This window comes from Phyllostomus hastatus, unplaced genomic scaffold (assembly GCF_019186645.2).
Source record: "Phyllostomus hastatus isolate PE091 unplaced genomic scaffold, TTU_PhHast_1.1 phas_scaffold_200, whole genome shotgun sequence".
NCBI classification, from domain to species: domain Eukaryota; kingdom Metazoa; phylum Chordata; class Mammalia; order Chiroptera; family Phyllostomidae; genus Phyllostomus; species Phyllostomus hastatus.
Genome location: NW_025334016.1, coordinates 54,531 through 68,597, shown reverse-complemented (window position 1 = coordinate 68,597; position 14,067 = coordinate 54,531). Strand labels below are relative to the sequence as shown.

Below are 14,067 nucleotides of genomic sequence, written 5' to 3'. Positions count from 1 at the left end.
ATACCACTGCTTGATACAATATTACAAACCCCCACACATATAGTCTGTGATAAAATATTTAAGTGAGTGTGATTATAGGAATTTCAGAATATTATGATACAAGTTAAATGAAAATGAAGGTGAAGAACTATAGGAATATAGAAATTATTGATAATAAGATAAGAATAACATCTACTGTTAATTAAACATTTTCCACATACTAGGCACACTGCTAAGCAGTTTATATAAAGTAGCTCATTCAATATTTTTTAAAAAGTGTAGTTATGTAGACAAAGGATAAAATGGAGGAAAGGTTTGTCAAAGGTCATACAGCAAATATAATGTAGAATCTGTAGTTTTGCCCATTTCTGTCTGACTCAAAATTAAAATACTTGATATACTGCCACTCAAAAAGAATTACCATTGCTTTCTAATGTGTTCCTAGAAAATGGGGATAGGGGACTTTTGTTGAAGATTTATATTTTATTTGATACTATTTTCCTAGTGCCATCCTAAAAATAACTGTTTCAGAAATAGAAATGTGCTCATGAACCACATTACTATGCATTTATTGCACTTCCCATGTCTTATGTCAATTGATGTTAATGGATAAATTTGAGACAAATATGTGAGGTATATTTAAGAAGTAACATGCCTTCATCAGGTTAGATTATAAATGAAGCTGACACAGATTAAGGGAAATAGTATGAATAAAAGGCTACATTTTTTTCTAGATAAAAATATTTTCAAGCACAAATAGAATACATGAATCAAATTTAACTTAATTCCAATTTTTAAAATCTATTGAAACATGCAAGCACAAAGCCTCTCTGTAATTCTGATGGTTTGTCTTTGTCTTTGTAGTTCATCTACTAATTTGAATATCATGTTAATAAAGCACTGGTTTTCTTTTGTGGTGTTTAAATTGATATATCCTACATGGCAAGCTTATTATGACTCATTTGAATAGGTAACACGTTGTAGTAGATTAAACAGAAATGTTGCCATACTTTTTGTGATAGATGTATTTTATATGTTGTAAAATAAAGATTTTTAAAGAATGTGCATATTTTAAAATTTTTATAGCTTTTATATCTACTGGATTTTGAAGATATGAATCTAATTTTCAGAGAGAATAAGAGATTTGTGGAAAATTATGAACAAATATCTAGTATATTATATTAAATGTTGTGATAGGCATCTTCAAAGAGATCTTGGAGCAGATAGTGTTAGCTATCATAGAGGATTACAGGGTTTTTTTTTTGTTGAATGCCTCTTCACAGAAGGTTTGATTGTAAGATGGGGCCAGTCCTAAAGAGTTTGGGGCTAGAACTAAATATACTCACTAGTGGAAAATTTGCTGGCAGGTGAGAAAGTCCAGCCATACTGTAAAAGTCAATTATCTTGAGAGAAACTGACAGGCAACTGGCCAGCCTGAGGAGCTACAATAAAGGTGACACAGCTGGCAGACAGGGCATTAAAAAAAGGGACCTACAGGAAGGCAAGATGGTGTTGAGATGTGGTAAGCAGACAGGCTATTACTTGTCAACATACATGAGGAAGCAGGAAGGCAGCCCTTAGGCATGGGGCATGAAGTTCAGAATCAGGTCTTAAGTGGCAAAGATGGGGGCATGAGAAAATCACAATCCCAGTCCTGAAGCCATTGATGTGCTGGGTTTCTTATTAAGATCGGAACTAATATTAGAGTCCAGGTAGGAAACTGAGTCATAAGGTATACTTGATCCCAAGAAGAAACTAAGTTTCTACAACTGGAACATAAAGTAGAACTACAGGAGCAGCCAGATCAACTTGAGTATTGATTGTAATCACAGTTTTCCTCTTCAACAAGGCTCGAGATCTTTCTAAAACTGACACAGGGCCTACATGTTGGCATTAGTGACTGTGGGCAGATGATTACATGAGACATTTTTAAAGTCTTCTAGGAGCAATACACCTGAGAGATTAGGGTAAGGTTTCAATTAGGACTAGTATTTAAGGCAACAAGAATATAATTCATTTTGGCTGTAGCTGAGTTTGTTTCAATAATCATTTTCATTATTAGCATATATACATGATAGAAGTAAAACATGGATAGAAAGAGCTACAGCTCAACAAACCAAATTGGAGAAACTATATAAAGAAAAGGTACAATAAGATCCAAAATGTTACACTGAAACACCATTAAAAATTTATGTTCTGACACATAAAAACAGTAATGATTTGGTCAGCCTGATAAGTTGCCCCTTTAAGGAAAACATTTGTCAACTTTGTGTTCAAGAACTTTACTGAGAGAAGGGAGATTTTACTTTTACTTCTAATTTACTCACTATCCAAATATGAGAATTCTTTGGGCCATTGGGTCATTCCTTCCCAAATAAGAAATTAAAAAAAATAAGATCTCTTAGAAATACCTAATTAAATAATTCTCTATTCAAGGAAAATTACTGTAGTAATACACACTTGCTAATAGAACAGGAGTTTCAAAAGAGTATGTTAGTTAAAAAGTTAAATGATCATCTTAAAATTCTGATCACATATTTGCTTCTCAATCATAAGCACACACAAAGATTATAATCACCATCAGAAGAGATGTCTTTGAAAATGAAGTCTAGTGATAAATAGCTATAATTCCACAAATATCACCCCATTCTTCAAACTCTATTAATAATTTCAGTTCTCACTGTGGACTTTAGATTCTAAATTATGTTTTATATTAAATGTATTAGTTTCTTTCAACAAAAACGAGATAAGCCAGTATATTATTATAAAGTAAGAGCAATGATATAAATTTGTACATTTTGTAACTTTAATGGAAAATTCAACTCATTTAGTTTAATGAGCATAGGTGGACTTTTTAGTACTTCAACCAATATAGAATTTTATATCTGTTTTTAAAAAGAAAAATAAGTAAATCAGTACTATTTGGGGATTTTGTACGACCAGGAAAAGAAAGGCTGACACAGCTAGCATTGAGGATGTGATGCTGAAATCATGTTTGCATACATACAATTATTTTCTTTTCACATCTCAGAGTCACCGAATTGCTGCTTCGTGGCCATGGCAGTTTGATTATTTTCCATGCTGGCATCTGCTTTTCTGTAGCTTGATGGACTTAACTACCCAAGACAGATGCATATATTTGTTCTCCAAATGACTTCAAGGTGGCTACTTGAAGGTAACTGAGGCCCAATCCCTGAAGGTCTTACTTTCTTTTAATAACCCATATAGTTTTTATATGCTCCCTTTATTCTTACTGCCCTCAGGCTCCAAATCAGATAAATCATAACTGTTTTCAACAAATACACTTCAAGTTGGTAAACTGTCTTTACTGAAACCTAAGAAACATACTTATTGTCAAATTTTCCAATGATACAAATATATTAATAACTTAATATTTCACATCCTGGTTTCTTCATCTTTCAGGCTTTAGATGTTTTGCCATAGAAGGGGAAATATCTGAATAGAATTTGCAATTGATACTAAGAAAAGGCTCAATGTGAGATGAAAATAAAAAAAAACTGACCCCCAATGTGGAGTGTCGGTACGTCATCACTGACCCCCTAGAGGACTTCACCCCTTTCACCTGGCTTGCCAGTCTCTGTCCTCTTAGGGAAGCATACACTTCAGTTCCCTCTGGCAGGAAACAGAAGACTTAGGTACATCCTTAGAGAAAGCACTTATCCATGTAGATGTATTCATCACCTCCAACCTCATTTGTAGTTTCACTGCCACTCAGTAAGCCTTTTTTTTTTTTTAACGCTTTCAGTTAAGATCTAAGGAATGAGCTACAGTAGTGGAGAATATCACTGATGTAAAATTGTCTTTCATTCATTCAATAAATACTTATTATCTAAAATGGCCCAGGCAGTAGTCTAGAGTTTGGGTAAATACTAGTAAGAAAGAGAGACTTCTTCTGTTCCCATGGGACTTGTATTCTAGTGCAGAAGCAGATCAAAACACAAACAAACAGAAAACTGCCATCTTTCTCCCCTTTGTATCCCAAGTAAATACATCCAAGATATTACACATGTATGGAAATTAAAAAGAAAATATGTTCTTACAATTCAAGGGTATTATAGTGGAACACATAAGACCAACTTAGGTATTTATAGTTCATTTGTTTATGATTAATTCAACCACCAAACATATACTCCAAATATGTGTTGGACACTGAGATTCTGGAGATACACAGAAGAATCAAACGTGGGTCTGCTCTCAAGACCCAGCATAGAGTGACAGAATATTGTAAGTGCTCTCACATGGTGTGATTGTTATGAATAAAATGCCTACTTTTGCTCAAAGTTTTATTCCATGGTTTTGATTACTGTACCTTTTCTGAGTTGCCTATTTCTGTTTGGAAACTTATGCTATTTTATTTTTATTAAATATCTTATTGTTATTCTATTACAGTTGTCCCAATTTTCCCCCTTTGCCCTCCTCTGCTCAGCTCACCCTCATTCAGTGTTTATGAAGAAAACAAAGGATCAAATATCACAAGGTAAACTTAACAGTTTTAGAGGCTTTTAATTTGTTCATTTTGTAAAAATGGAATAATAACCATGTCTATTTGATGTGTTGATTGTAATGACAGAATCATACACTAGACATGGAAAAGAACTACATGATCAGTTGCTCAATAAGGTAAATTTTTAATCTGTATTTCCTTACATCAGTGTTTAGTCTTAATATAATTTTGACTTAATATAATTATATATTAAGCTTTAATATAACTGTAGACACCCCTCCCTCCATCCAGGGTCCAGGGAATACCCCCTCTATCCTTACAGGGATACAGGGATACCCCCTCCCTCCATGCAGTATCACACAGAATAGCCCCACCCTCCTCCAGGGTTCAGGGAATACCTCCCCCACCATCCTGATCCCAGGGAATATGCCCTCTCTCCTTCCAGAGTCCAGGGAATACACCCATTCTCCTCCAGGGTCCCAGAGATACCACCTTCCTCCATCCAGGGTTCAGAAAATACCCCCTCCATCCTTACAGGGAAACTGGGATACACCTCCCTTGATCCAGTATCCCCAAGCATGCACTTACTCTCCTCCAGGGTTCATGGAATACCCTTAACTCCTTCTGGGCTCCAGGGAGTACCTCCTCCCGCCATCCAGGGTCCAGGTAATAACCCTCCTTCTATCCTCAGTCCTACCTAAGGCCCCTCCCTTCAGCCAGGGCCCAGGGAATACCTCTTCTCTCCATCTGGTGTCCCACAGAATAGCCCCACATTCCTCCAGGGTTCAGGGAATACCCTGTCCCTCCATCCATGGTCCAGAGAATACCTCCTTTCTCCATCCAGGGTCCAGGGAATATCTCCTCCCTCCATTCATAGTCCAGGCAATACCCCTTTCTCCATCCTGGGTCCCATGGAATACCCCTCCCTCTATCCAAGCTTCAGGGAATAACCACTCTCCCTCCATCCAGCAACCAGGGTATACCCCCTCCTTGCATCTAGGTTCCCACAGAATAGCCGAACCCTACTCCAGAGTCATGGAATACCCCCTCTCTACCTCCTAGGTCCCCCAGTATACACCCCTCCATCCAAAGTCCTATCAAATACCCCTTCTTCCAACTAGTGTTCAGGAAATACCCCCTCCCTCCATCCCAGATCCCACAAAATACTCCCGGTTCTATCCACGGTCCCATGGAATATTCCCTACTGTCCATGGAGATATTAAGCTTAGAAGATGAGGGTTTTACACACATGAATTAATGAAGCAGCTTTACTTATTTACTAACCAATAACTTTGTTGGAAGAAATGATAAAACAGGAACATAAAAACTTAAGTGAACATTTTGAAGGGCACTATGGCAATAGCCATGCTTGGCACGGTGACCAGGGGTAGTAACCCCGTGGCTCTCGGGAGGGCAATTCAGGATCATTTGTTCTTGCTGTCACCCAGAGTGAGCTTGTCAAAGAGGGACTCTGCCAGGCTAACTTCTGGGGCCCCCAGCTTGCCCAAGTTGGTGATATGGTCCCCCAACTCTTAGATGAACATTGTTTGCTCATGCAGGTAGCCACCCTTCAGGAAGTTGCAGACGTGACCGTGCTTCTCGGTGGCCAGCTGTTGCAGACTCAGCAGGCTCTGCTGCACTCTCTTCGCCAGCTGCAAGGCGCACTCCAGGACCCTCAGGCCATTCTCCCAGTTCTCTTCCTCAGGCCTGGGGATGTTCCACAGGCGGGGGTTACTGCCACGATGGTTCTGAAGTCCCAAAAGATACTCCGCCTGCTCCATCTCCTTCTTGGACTGCCGAAGGAAGAACAGGCTGAAGTGCTTCAGGCCATGTCTCCACGGTCAAAGTAGCAGGCCATGGACAAGTACACATAGGAAGCGTCCAGCTCCAAGTTGACCTGGTTGTTGATGGCAGACTCACACTCGGGGTGGCAGCTTTGATGCACATGGCAGGGTCCCAATGTGGTTGCCATATCTGGGAACACAGGTGTGGGGTGGGAGCACCAAAGCGAAAAAGAAGTTGTGGAAGCTGGAGCTGGAGTTGCGGGGTAGCCTCAGAGCATCCCCATGTGAGTCAGCAGCACTGCACAGGGGTGGTGCTCCAGAGGTCTGCAGCAGGCGACTGGTGGTTGGCTCTGAGATGGAACCGGAAAAGGGAGGGTGGGACCTGAAGACAGAAAAACTGAGCAATTCTCACGAGTGTTCTGGAGAAGGCGCAAGGAGAATCCCTGGAGCAGGAGTGGAGTGCCAAAGGGTGGTGCAGGAGGGGGGGTGTCCAAGTGGGAAGTGAATCAGCAGCATATTCCAGGTTCCATCACAGCTTGGGTGAGACCGGGAAAATCTGTTCTGACATCTGACATTTAATGTTTTCAGGTTTGCAATAATATGTCTATGTTGCAAGGACTTAATCTGTCATCTAATTCCTTCTATAGGAGACATTTTTATTGTATAGATCCATTTTCTTCCCTTAAAGTTCTGAGAATATGAATTTGAATTTTTGGTAAAATTCTCTTCTGTTTCCTGTGTTATATCTGGGTACCCCCTGCCCAGAAATAGTTCTGTGTATTCATTGTCCTTTTTCTTTTATCTTCCTCATACATTTGGCAAACCTGTGTTCCTTTATAGTTAGGAATAAAGGACTTATTTCATCAACCAAGGTAATGAGCACGGATCTGAGCTAGAGTTGTGATGTGCATTTTATTACAGGTTTTCTGCTGCAATGGAAGCCTGGAGTGTGCTGAGTTACTCAGTGGGTGTTCCTTTGAGGATATATGGTATGGCTTATAGGTAGGACAGGGACAATCCTTGTGACCGAATTAAATATGATATTTCTGACATTGGGAGACTAATACTTTTTTCTTCTCGGTAGATGTGTCCTACTATGTCCCTTCTCTGGAGGCCTGAAATGTCTTAAGCTCAGTTGCTGTCTTTGGAGTGTACTTTGGGCAGATTAAAGGTGTCAGATACCACAGTTGAATAAAATTCACCTGTGAAGCCATCCAGTCCGGGGCTTTTATTTGTTGGGTGTTTTTTTGTTTTTGTTTTTGTTTTCTCTAATGACTGCTTTGATTTCCTTAACTTTAAGCCATGTGTTCAAATTTCCAGTTTCTTCTTGATTCAGCTTCAGAAGATTGTATGTTTCTCAGAATTTATTCATTTCTTCCAGATTGTCTAATTTGGTGGCATATACTTGTTCATGATAGTTTCTTTTGCTGCTTACACACCTGAAAGATAGATATTATTGTATTTGTCTCATCGTACTAGTGGGTGGGTGATCCGTGCCCACTGTGGGTAAATAACACCTACTGTGCATGAATGAGTCAGCATAGCAGGACTGGCACCACTGTCTTTAGAAAGGTCTCCTCTAGAGGTTGGGCCTTTGGCCTGGTGTCTGGGAACTTTAACTGGGGAGTGTTCCCACCTTTCCTAATTGCTAAGCACGTCATTGTGCCTAGAGTGGGTAAACAATATAATTTACACTGAACACATGTTTTGTTGCTGTGTGTATGAAGTCTTGATACGTGCTAGGCCACGGTTGCCTACATACCCAGTCCCTGATACAAACCTGCAGCACTGGGTCTCTAATGGCCTCAGAGTTATCTACATGGTGATTCCACTTGGATGACCAATGGGCATCTCAGATTTTGCATAATAATATGGCAGTCCCACACCTGTACTAAAGTCCTCAATTTAATAAACAGTACTACCATCAACCCAGGTATTCAATTCTAATCACCAGTACCTAGATTATTTTCCTGGTCCCTCACTCTTCACCTCTGGCCCATAAGCTGAACTTATCAGCTCATCCAGTCCCTGTGGAATTTGCCCACCTCTCTTCATTTTCTCAGTCACCACCAGAGTTCAACCCCCAGTGCCTTTCACGTGGACCAGCTACAAGATTTCTTAACTAGTCTCCCAGCTTCAGCTCTCCCCCTCCCTCTACATTCTTGAAAGCACTGAGTCACTGATAACATGCAGGGGAATGTGTGCTACTTCATATTCAATACCAGGAATTTGACCTTCTGTCTTGACCTTGTACTTTTCCGTCCTATGAAGATAATTTCGTGTTTGGAGTATTATGTTGACGTAGTGAAAGAAAGAGGACAACTGAAGCAAAAAGCTATATTTGGATGTTTTGTAAGGGTACTAGGCATGGCCAGCATGGGGACCTTGGGAAGACACTCCCATGTCCCTCAGAAAGGCCAAATGCTCAGCTATCATTGCAGTTGCTCAATGAGAGCTTGTGGAAGTGGTATTCTACAGAGAACCGTTCTGTGTAGCATGGGCAATGTAGCCCAGACCCTGACTCAGAAAATCCAGTGGGGAGCAAGTCCACACACAGGACCCAGGCACATGGATAGGTTATCCCATGGGGAATCAGGCCTGGATTTTACCTAGGCTGATATGAGGCTTGCTTTTGCTAAAGCTCCCTCACCCTGAATTGAGGCAGCAAATGTTTACTGAATGTCTTTAAAGTAATTTACTAAAGGTTATGTTAAACCTCCCAAGTGTGGAGTGTAACCACTTCCACCACTTTTGGTGTCACACACTTCTGTCACAACTCTTTGAAGTAGTTAGCAACATTCTTTCCTTTGTTATCTGTAAAAAGCAATCACCTACATGGAACCTGTGGATAGTAAATGAGGACCATCCTAGATGTAATGTACCCAGAAAAGCAATAAAAGCCTGTCCACGCAGTGGTCCCGGCCCTCTCTCTCACTTAGAGAGCAGCCACGCCGTCCCTTTTTCTTCACAGGACTTCTGTAGTCCTTCTGAATTTGTTCCTGACAGCCACAACACAGGGACCCCGCTGGCCAAGGCCCTCATCAGTACTCTGGCAAGACGGCTTCTGGGGTCTTCATCTTGCTGCATGGGTATTGTTGAGAAACATTAACTTTGCATAGTATAGTAAACTAAAAACTTCAGGTAAAATGTAAGAACCCTCTAATTCTTGCCCAATCTCACTCTTTATTGTTTCTCCACTGGCAATCACAGCAATAATATTAAGGCCAGGCTTTGCATTTTCAGCATGGACATACATCTGTTTTCACCAGAACATCAGACCATCCACCTGACCACCCCCTGCCATATGCCACATGGTTTCTAAGGAGGAGATACATTCTGCATTTTCCAGGGTCCCAAAGAAAACCCTCTCATTCCATCCAGGTTCCAGGGCATACCTGCTTTATCCATTCAGGACGCAGGATACACAACCTTCCTCCACCCAGGATCCATGTAATATGCCCTCTCTCCTTCCAGGGTCCCAAAAAAATAGCTCCATGCTCCTCCAGCATTGAACGGATACCCAGGCCCTCCACACAGGGTCCTGGGATACTTTCTCCCCCCATCCAATGTCGAAGGAATTCCTTCTTCCTCCATTCAGGGCCCAGGGAAAACACTCTCCCTCCATCTGGGACCCAGAGACTATCCATCCTTCCAGCATTGGTTCCACAGAATGCCACCCCTCCATCCAAGGCCCAGGAAATAATTTCTCCTTCCATTTAGGGGCCAGAGAATATGACCTCTCTCCATCCAGGGTCCAGGTAATATTCCCTCACTCCATTCTGGGACTCACAGAATGCCCCTCCATCATCATCCAGTGTCCCACAGAAAAGCCCCAACCTCCTCCAGGGCTCAGGAAATACCACCTGACTCCACACAGCATCCAGGGATACCCCTTCCATCCATTGAGGACCCAGGGAATACCTCCTCCCTCAATCTGAGGTCAACAAAATGTAATCTCCCTCCATCCAGGGTCTAGGGAACATTCCACCCCAAAGACAGTCTCACAGAATGCTCCTCATTGCATTCAAGGATCAGGAAATATCTCTCCCCTCTATTTAAACTCCTGGAATAGCCTCTCTCTCCATCCAGGGTCGAGGGAACACCACCTGCCTACATGCAGAGCCCAGAGAATGCCTTCTTCTTGAATCTAGGGTCCAGGCAATACCATCTCCCTGTCCAGTGTACAGGGAATATATTCTCCCTCCATCCAGTATCACAAGCAATCCCTCCCTATATCCAGGGTCCAGGTAATGCAACCTCCCTCCATCCAGAGCCCAGGGAATACCTTATCCCTCCATTCATGGTCCCAGGAATAGGCCCTGGCTCCATCCAGGGTCCACAAAACTCCTCCCTCCATACAGGGCACAGGAAATACTCTCTCCTTCAATCCAGGGTCCCAGGATACCCCTCTCTCTATCTAGTGTCCCACAAAATAGCCCCACCTTGCTCCAGGGATCAGTGAATACCCACTCCTTCCATCCAGGTTCCTGGGAATAAGTCCTCTGCTCATCCATGGTCCCAGGGAAACACCCTCCCTTCATCCTCTGTCCCACAGAACACCTGTTCCCTACAACCAGGGTCCCAAACCATACTTGCTACCGATGGTCCCAGGAAATATACCCTTCCATCCAAGGGGATCCTGATCTACAAGTGATGGGGTGTGTTTGGAAAAAGATTCCTACACACCTGTTTCATTACCTAGAAGTTTTGGGTTTCAAACAAAAGGAATCAATGAAACACCTTTATTTATTTAGGAACCAACACCTTTATTGGAAGAAATGGCAAAACAGGAATATAAAAAACTTAGGTGAACGTTTTGAAGGGCACTATGGCAATAGGCATGCTCGGCACGGTGACCAAGTCACCCCATGGCTATCGGGAAGGCAGTCCAGGCTCAGTTCTTCTCGCTGTCACCCAGGGTGAGCTTGTCAAAGAGGTACTCTGCCAGGCCAGATACCGGAGCTCCCATCTTGCGCAGCTTGATGACATGGTCCCCCAACTCTTTGATGAACATCACCTGTTGGGGCAGGTAGTGCCTCTCCAGGAAATCGCACAGGTGGCCATCCTCCTTCTCGGTGGCCAGCTGGTGCAGACTCAGCAGGCTCTGGTTCACTTTCTTCGCCAGGTGCAAGGCACACTGCATGGCCCTCAGGCCGCTGTCCCATTCGTCCCAGGGAGGACTGCAGATGTCCTGCAGGCGGATTCGGCCCCCGCGCTGGTTCTGCAGCCTCATCAGCCTCTCTGCATGCGCCTTCTCCTTGCTTGACCTCTGCAGGAAGAACTGGCTGAAGTGCTTCAGGGCCACGTCTTCACGGTCAAAGTAGAAGGCCATGGACGCGTACACGTAGGAGGCGTGGAAGTGTACGTTGATGTGGGTGTTGACAGCGGCCTCACACTCAGGGTGGTAGTTCTGACGCACAAACGAGGGTCCGGACAACATCTTCACGTCTTCAGGTGCAGGCGCAGTGCAGCGAGACTAAGGCAATGCTGTAGCCGAGACTGCCCGGGTGCGATGAGGCAGGGACGAGGGTGGGGACTCCAGGAACTGGGAGTGTCCTGCAGTGGCGCGAAACACAGGCGTGCTCACGTGTCGGGCCTCAGGCGCTGCAGTTGGCTCTGAGGATCGACTGGAAAAAAACGACCCAGTCCCCAGTTTTGAGGGAGGGACTTGAGGGTCAGACTGAGGGCACCGCCATTTTGGCGGGGGTGCTTGAGGGGGGCCCAATGGGGCCGCGGCATTGACACTTTCCAAGTTCCATGCCAGCCTGGCTGACAGGGCCTCTCAGTGCTGGGCATCTGTCAGGTATGACATTTTAAAATGTTCTTCAGGAATACAAGTGCATCTGTTTTGAGTTAATCCCCTGCATGTTTTACTTGAGCAGCTTATTTAAATATTGCCCTGATGTGATTGTTTCATTGAACATAGCCCTTTTGTGGTATCACGGGTTACATTTAATATCACAAAACTTTGTTTGAGTGACTTCGCAGGGACATGAGGACAGTTCCGACAGCCCCGCTGACTTCCTAGACCTTGTTCCTCCAGTGATCTCCCCTTTCTCCCCCATTCATGATCAGCTTCACATTTCTCTGGCGGCAGAGCAGGGCCTCCAGCGTCTCAGTGACTCGGGCACCTCTCCATCTTTCACTCTTGGAATTTGTTCTTCACTCGCTTTACTCTCTCTTCTGTCTTCATCTTTCAGCGCAGTCCTGGAGACACACTCCTTCTGCCCTGTTTGCACCCCAATGTGGAGTATGGGTGACCTCATCACTGACCCCCTAGAGGCTTCACCCCTTTCACCTGGCTTGCCAGTCTCTGTCCTCTTAGGTAAGCTCAGACTTCAGTTCCTTCTGACAGGAAACAAAAGGTTTAGTTAAATCCTTAAAGAAAACACTTAACCATGTGGATATGTTCATCACCTCCAACCTCATTTGTAGTTTCCCTGCCACTCAATAAGCATTTTTTCTTCTTTAAAGCTTTCAGTTAAGTCCTAAGAAACAAGCCACAGTAGTTGAGAATACCACTGACCTCAAATTGCCTTTCATTCATTCAACAAACACTTATCATCTAAAAGGGCCCAGGCACTAGTCTAAGGTTTGGGCAAATACTAGTAACGGAAAGAGACTTGTTCTCTTAGCATGGGATTTGTATTCTAGTGCAGACCCAGATCAAAACAAAAACAAACAGAAAACTGCCATCTTTGTCCTTTTTTTTTGTCCAAAGGAAATATATCCATGATATTACACATATATGGAAATTTAAAAAATGAAAATACATTCTTACAATTCAAGGGTATTATAGTGGAAGACATAAGACCAACCTAGGTATTTATAACTCATTTGTTTATGATTAATTCAACCACCAAACATATACTCCAAATATATGTTGGACACTGAGATTCTGGAGATACACAGAAGAATCAAAGGTGGCTCTGCTCTGAAGACACAGCGTAAGTGCTCTCACATGGTGTGATCGTTATGAATAAAATGCCTACTTTCTCATAGTTATATTCTCATGGCTTTGATTACTGTACCTTTTTTGAATTGTCTATTTCTCTTTGGAGCTTATGCTATTCAACTTCTATTAAGTATTTTATTGTTGTTCTATTACAGTTGTCCCAAATTTTCCTTCTTTACCCTCCTCCACCCAGTCTACCCTCATTCAGTATTTATGAAGAAAACAAAGGATCAAATATCACAATGTAAACTAATCTAATTGGTTTTAGGAGTATTCAATTTGTTGATTATCTAAAAATGGAATAATAACAGTGTCTATTTGATGTGTTATTTGTAATGATAGAATCACATATTAGACATAGAAAAGAACTACGTGCCCATGTATCTGGAAGGGACCACCTCCCCATGACAACCTTTCTCTCTCTAAGGATCTCCTTCATCCCTCTGCAGAAGAGGGGAAGAGGAGACACAACAAGAAGCCCCTGGTGTAGATCCCCAATTCCTCCTTCATGGGTGGGAAATGCCCAAGATGCTAGAAGATCACCAATGGCTTTAGCCATGCACAAATGGTAGTTTTGTGTGTTGTCTGCCCCATTGTCCTCTGTCAGCCTACAGGAGGAAAAGCAAGGCTTGCAGAAGGATTCTCTTTCAGAAGCAAGTAGCACGAAAAGCAGCCTGAATCAAGAGGAGTGGGGGACCATCCCAATAAACGCATTTTGGATAGCAAAAAAGAACTACATGATCAGTTTCTCAATGATGTGAAATTTTAATCTATATTTCCTTACATCAGTGTTTAGTCTTAATGTAATTGTAGACTTTCCAAATATCTTTGGGGGATTTCATTGTATCTGTTGGGAGAACTCACTGTGAGAATCTGTTTAAATA

The 14,067-nt window shown here is 42.6% G+C and overlaps 1 protein-coding gene and 2 pseudogenes across 1 annotated transcript; 1 reads left to right on the top strand and 2 right to left on the bottom strand.

Annotated features, from left to right (window-relative positions):
- Nucleotides 1-5,868: 5,868 nt before the first annotated feature.
- Nucleotides 5,869-7,043, bottom strand: LOC123832665 (annotated as a pseudogene).
- Nucleotides 7,044-11,122: 4,079 nt separating this feature from the next.
- On the bottom strand, nucleotides 11,123-11,668 carry LOC123832752 (ferritin heavy chain-like). The gene has a single exon (XM_045860531.1). The coding sequence runs from the start codon at nucleotides 11,666-11,668 to the stop codon at nucleotides 11,123-11,125; it is 546 nt and encodes a 181-aa protein (XP_045716487.1).
- A 72-nt stretch (nucleotides 11,669-11,740) lies between these two features.
- On the top strand, nucleotides 11,741-13,844 carry LOC123832664 (annotated as a pseudogene).
- Nucleotides 13,845-14,067: the final 223 nt, after the last annotated feature.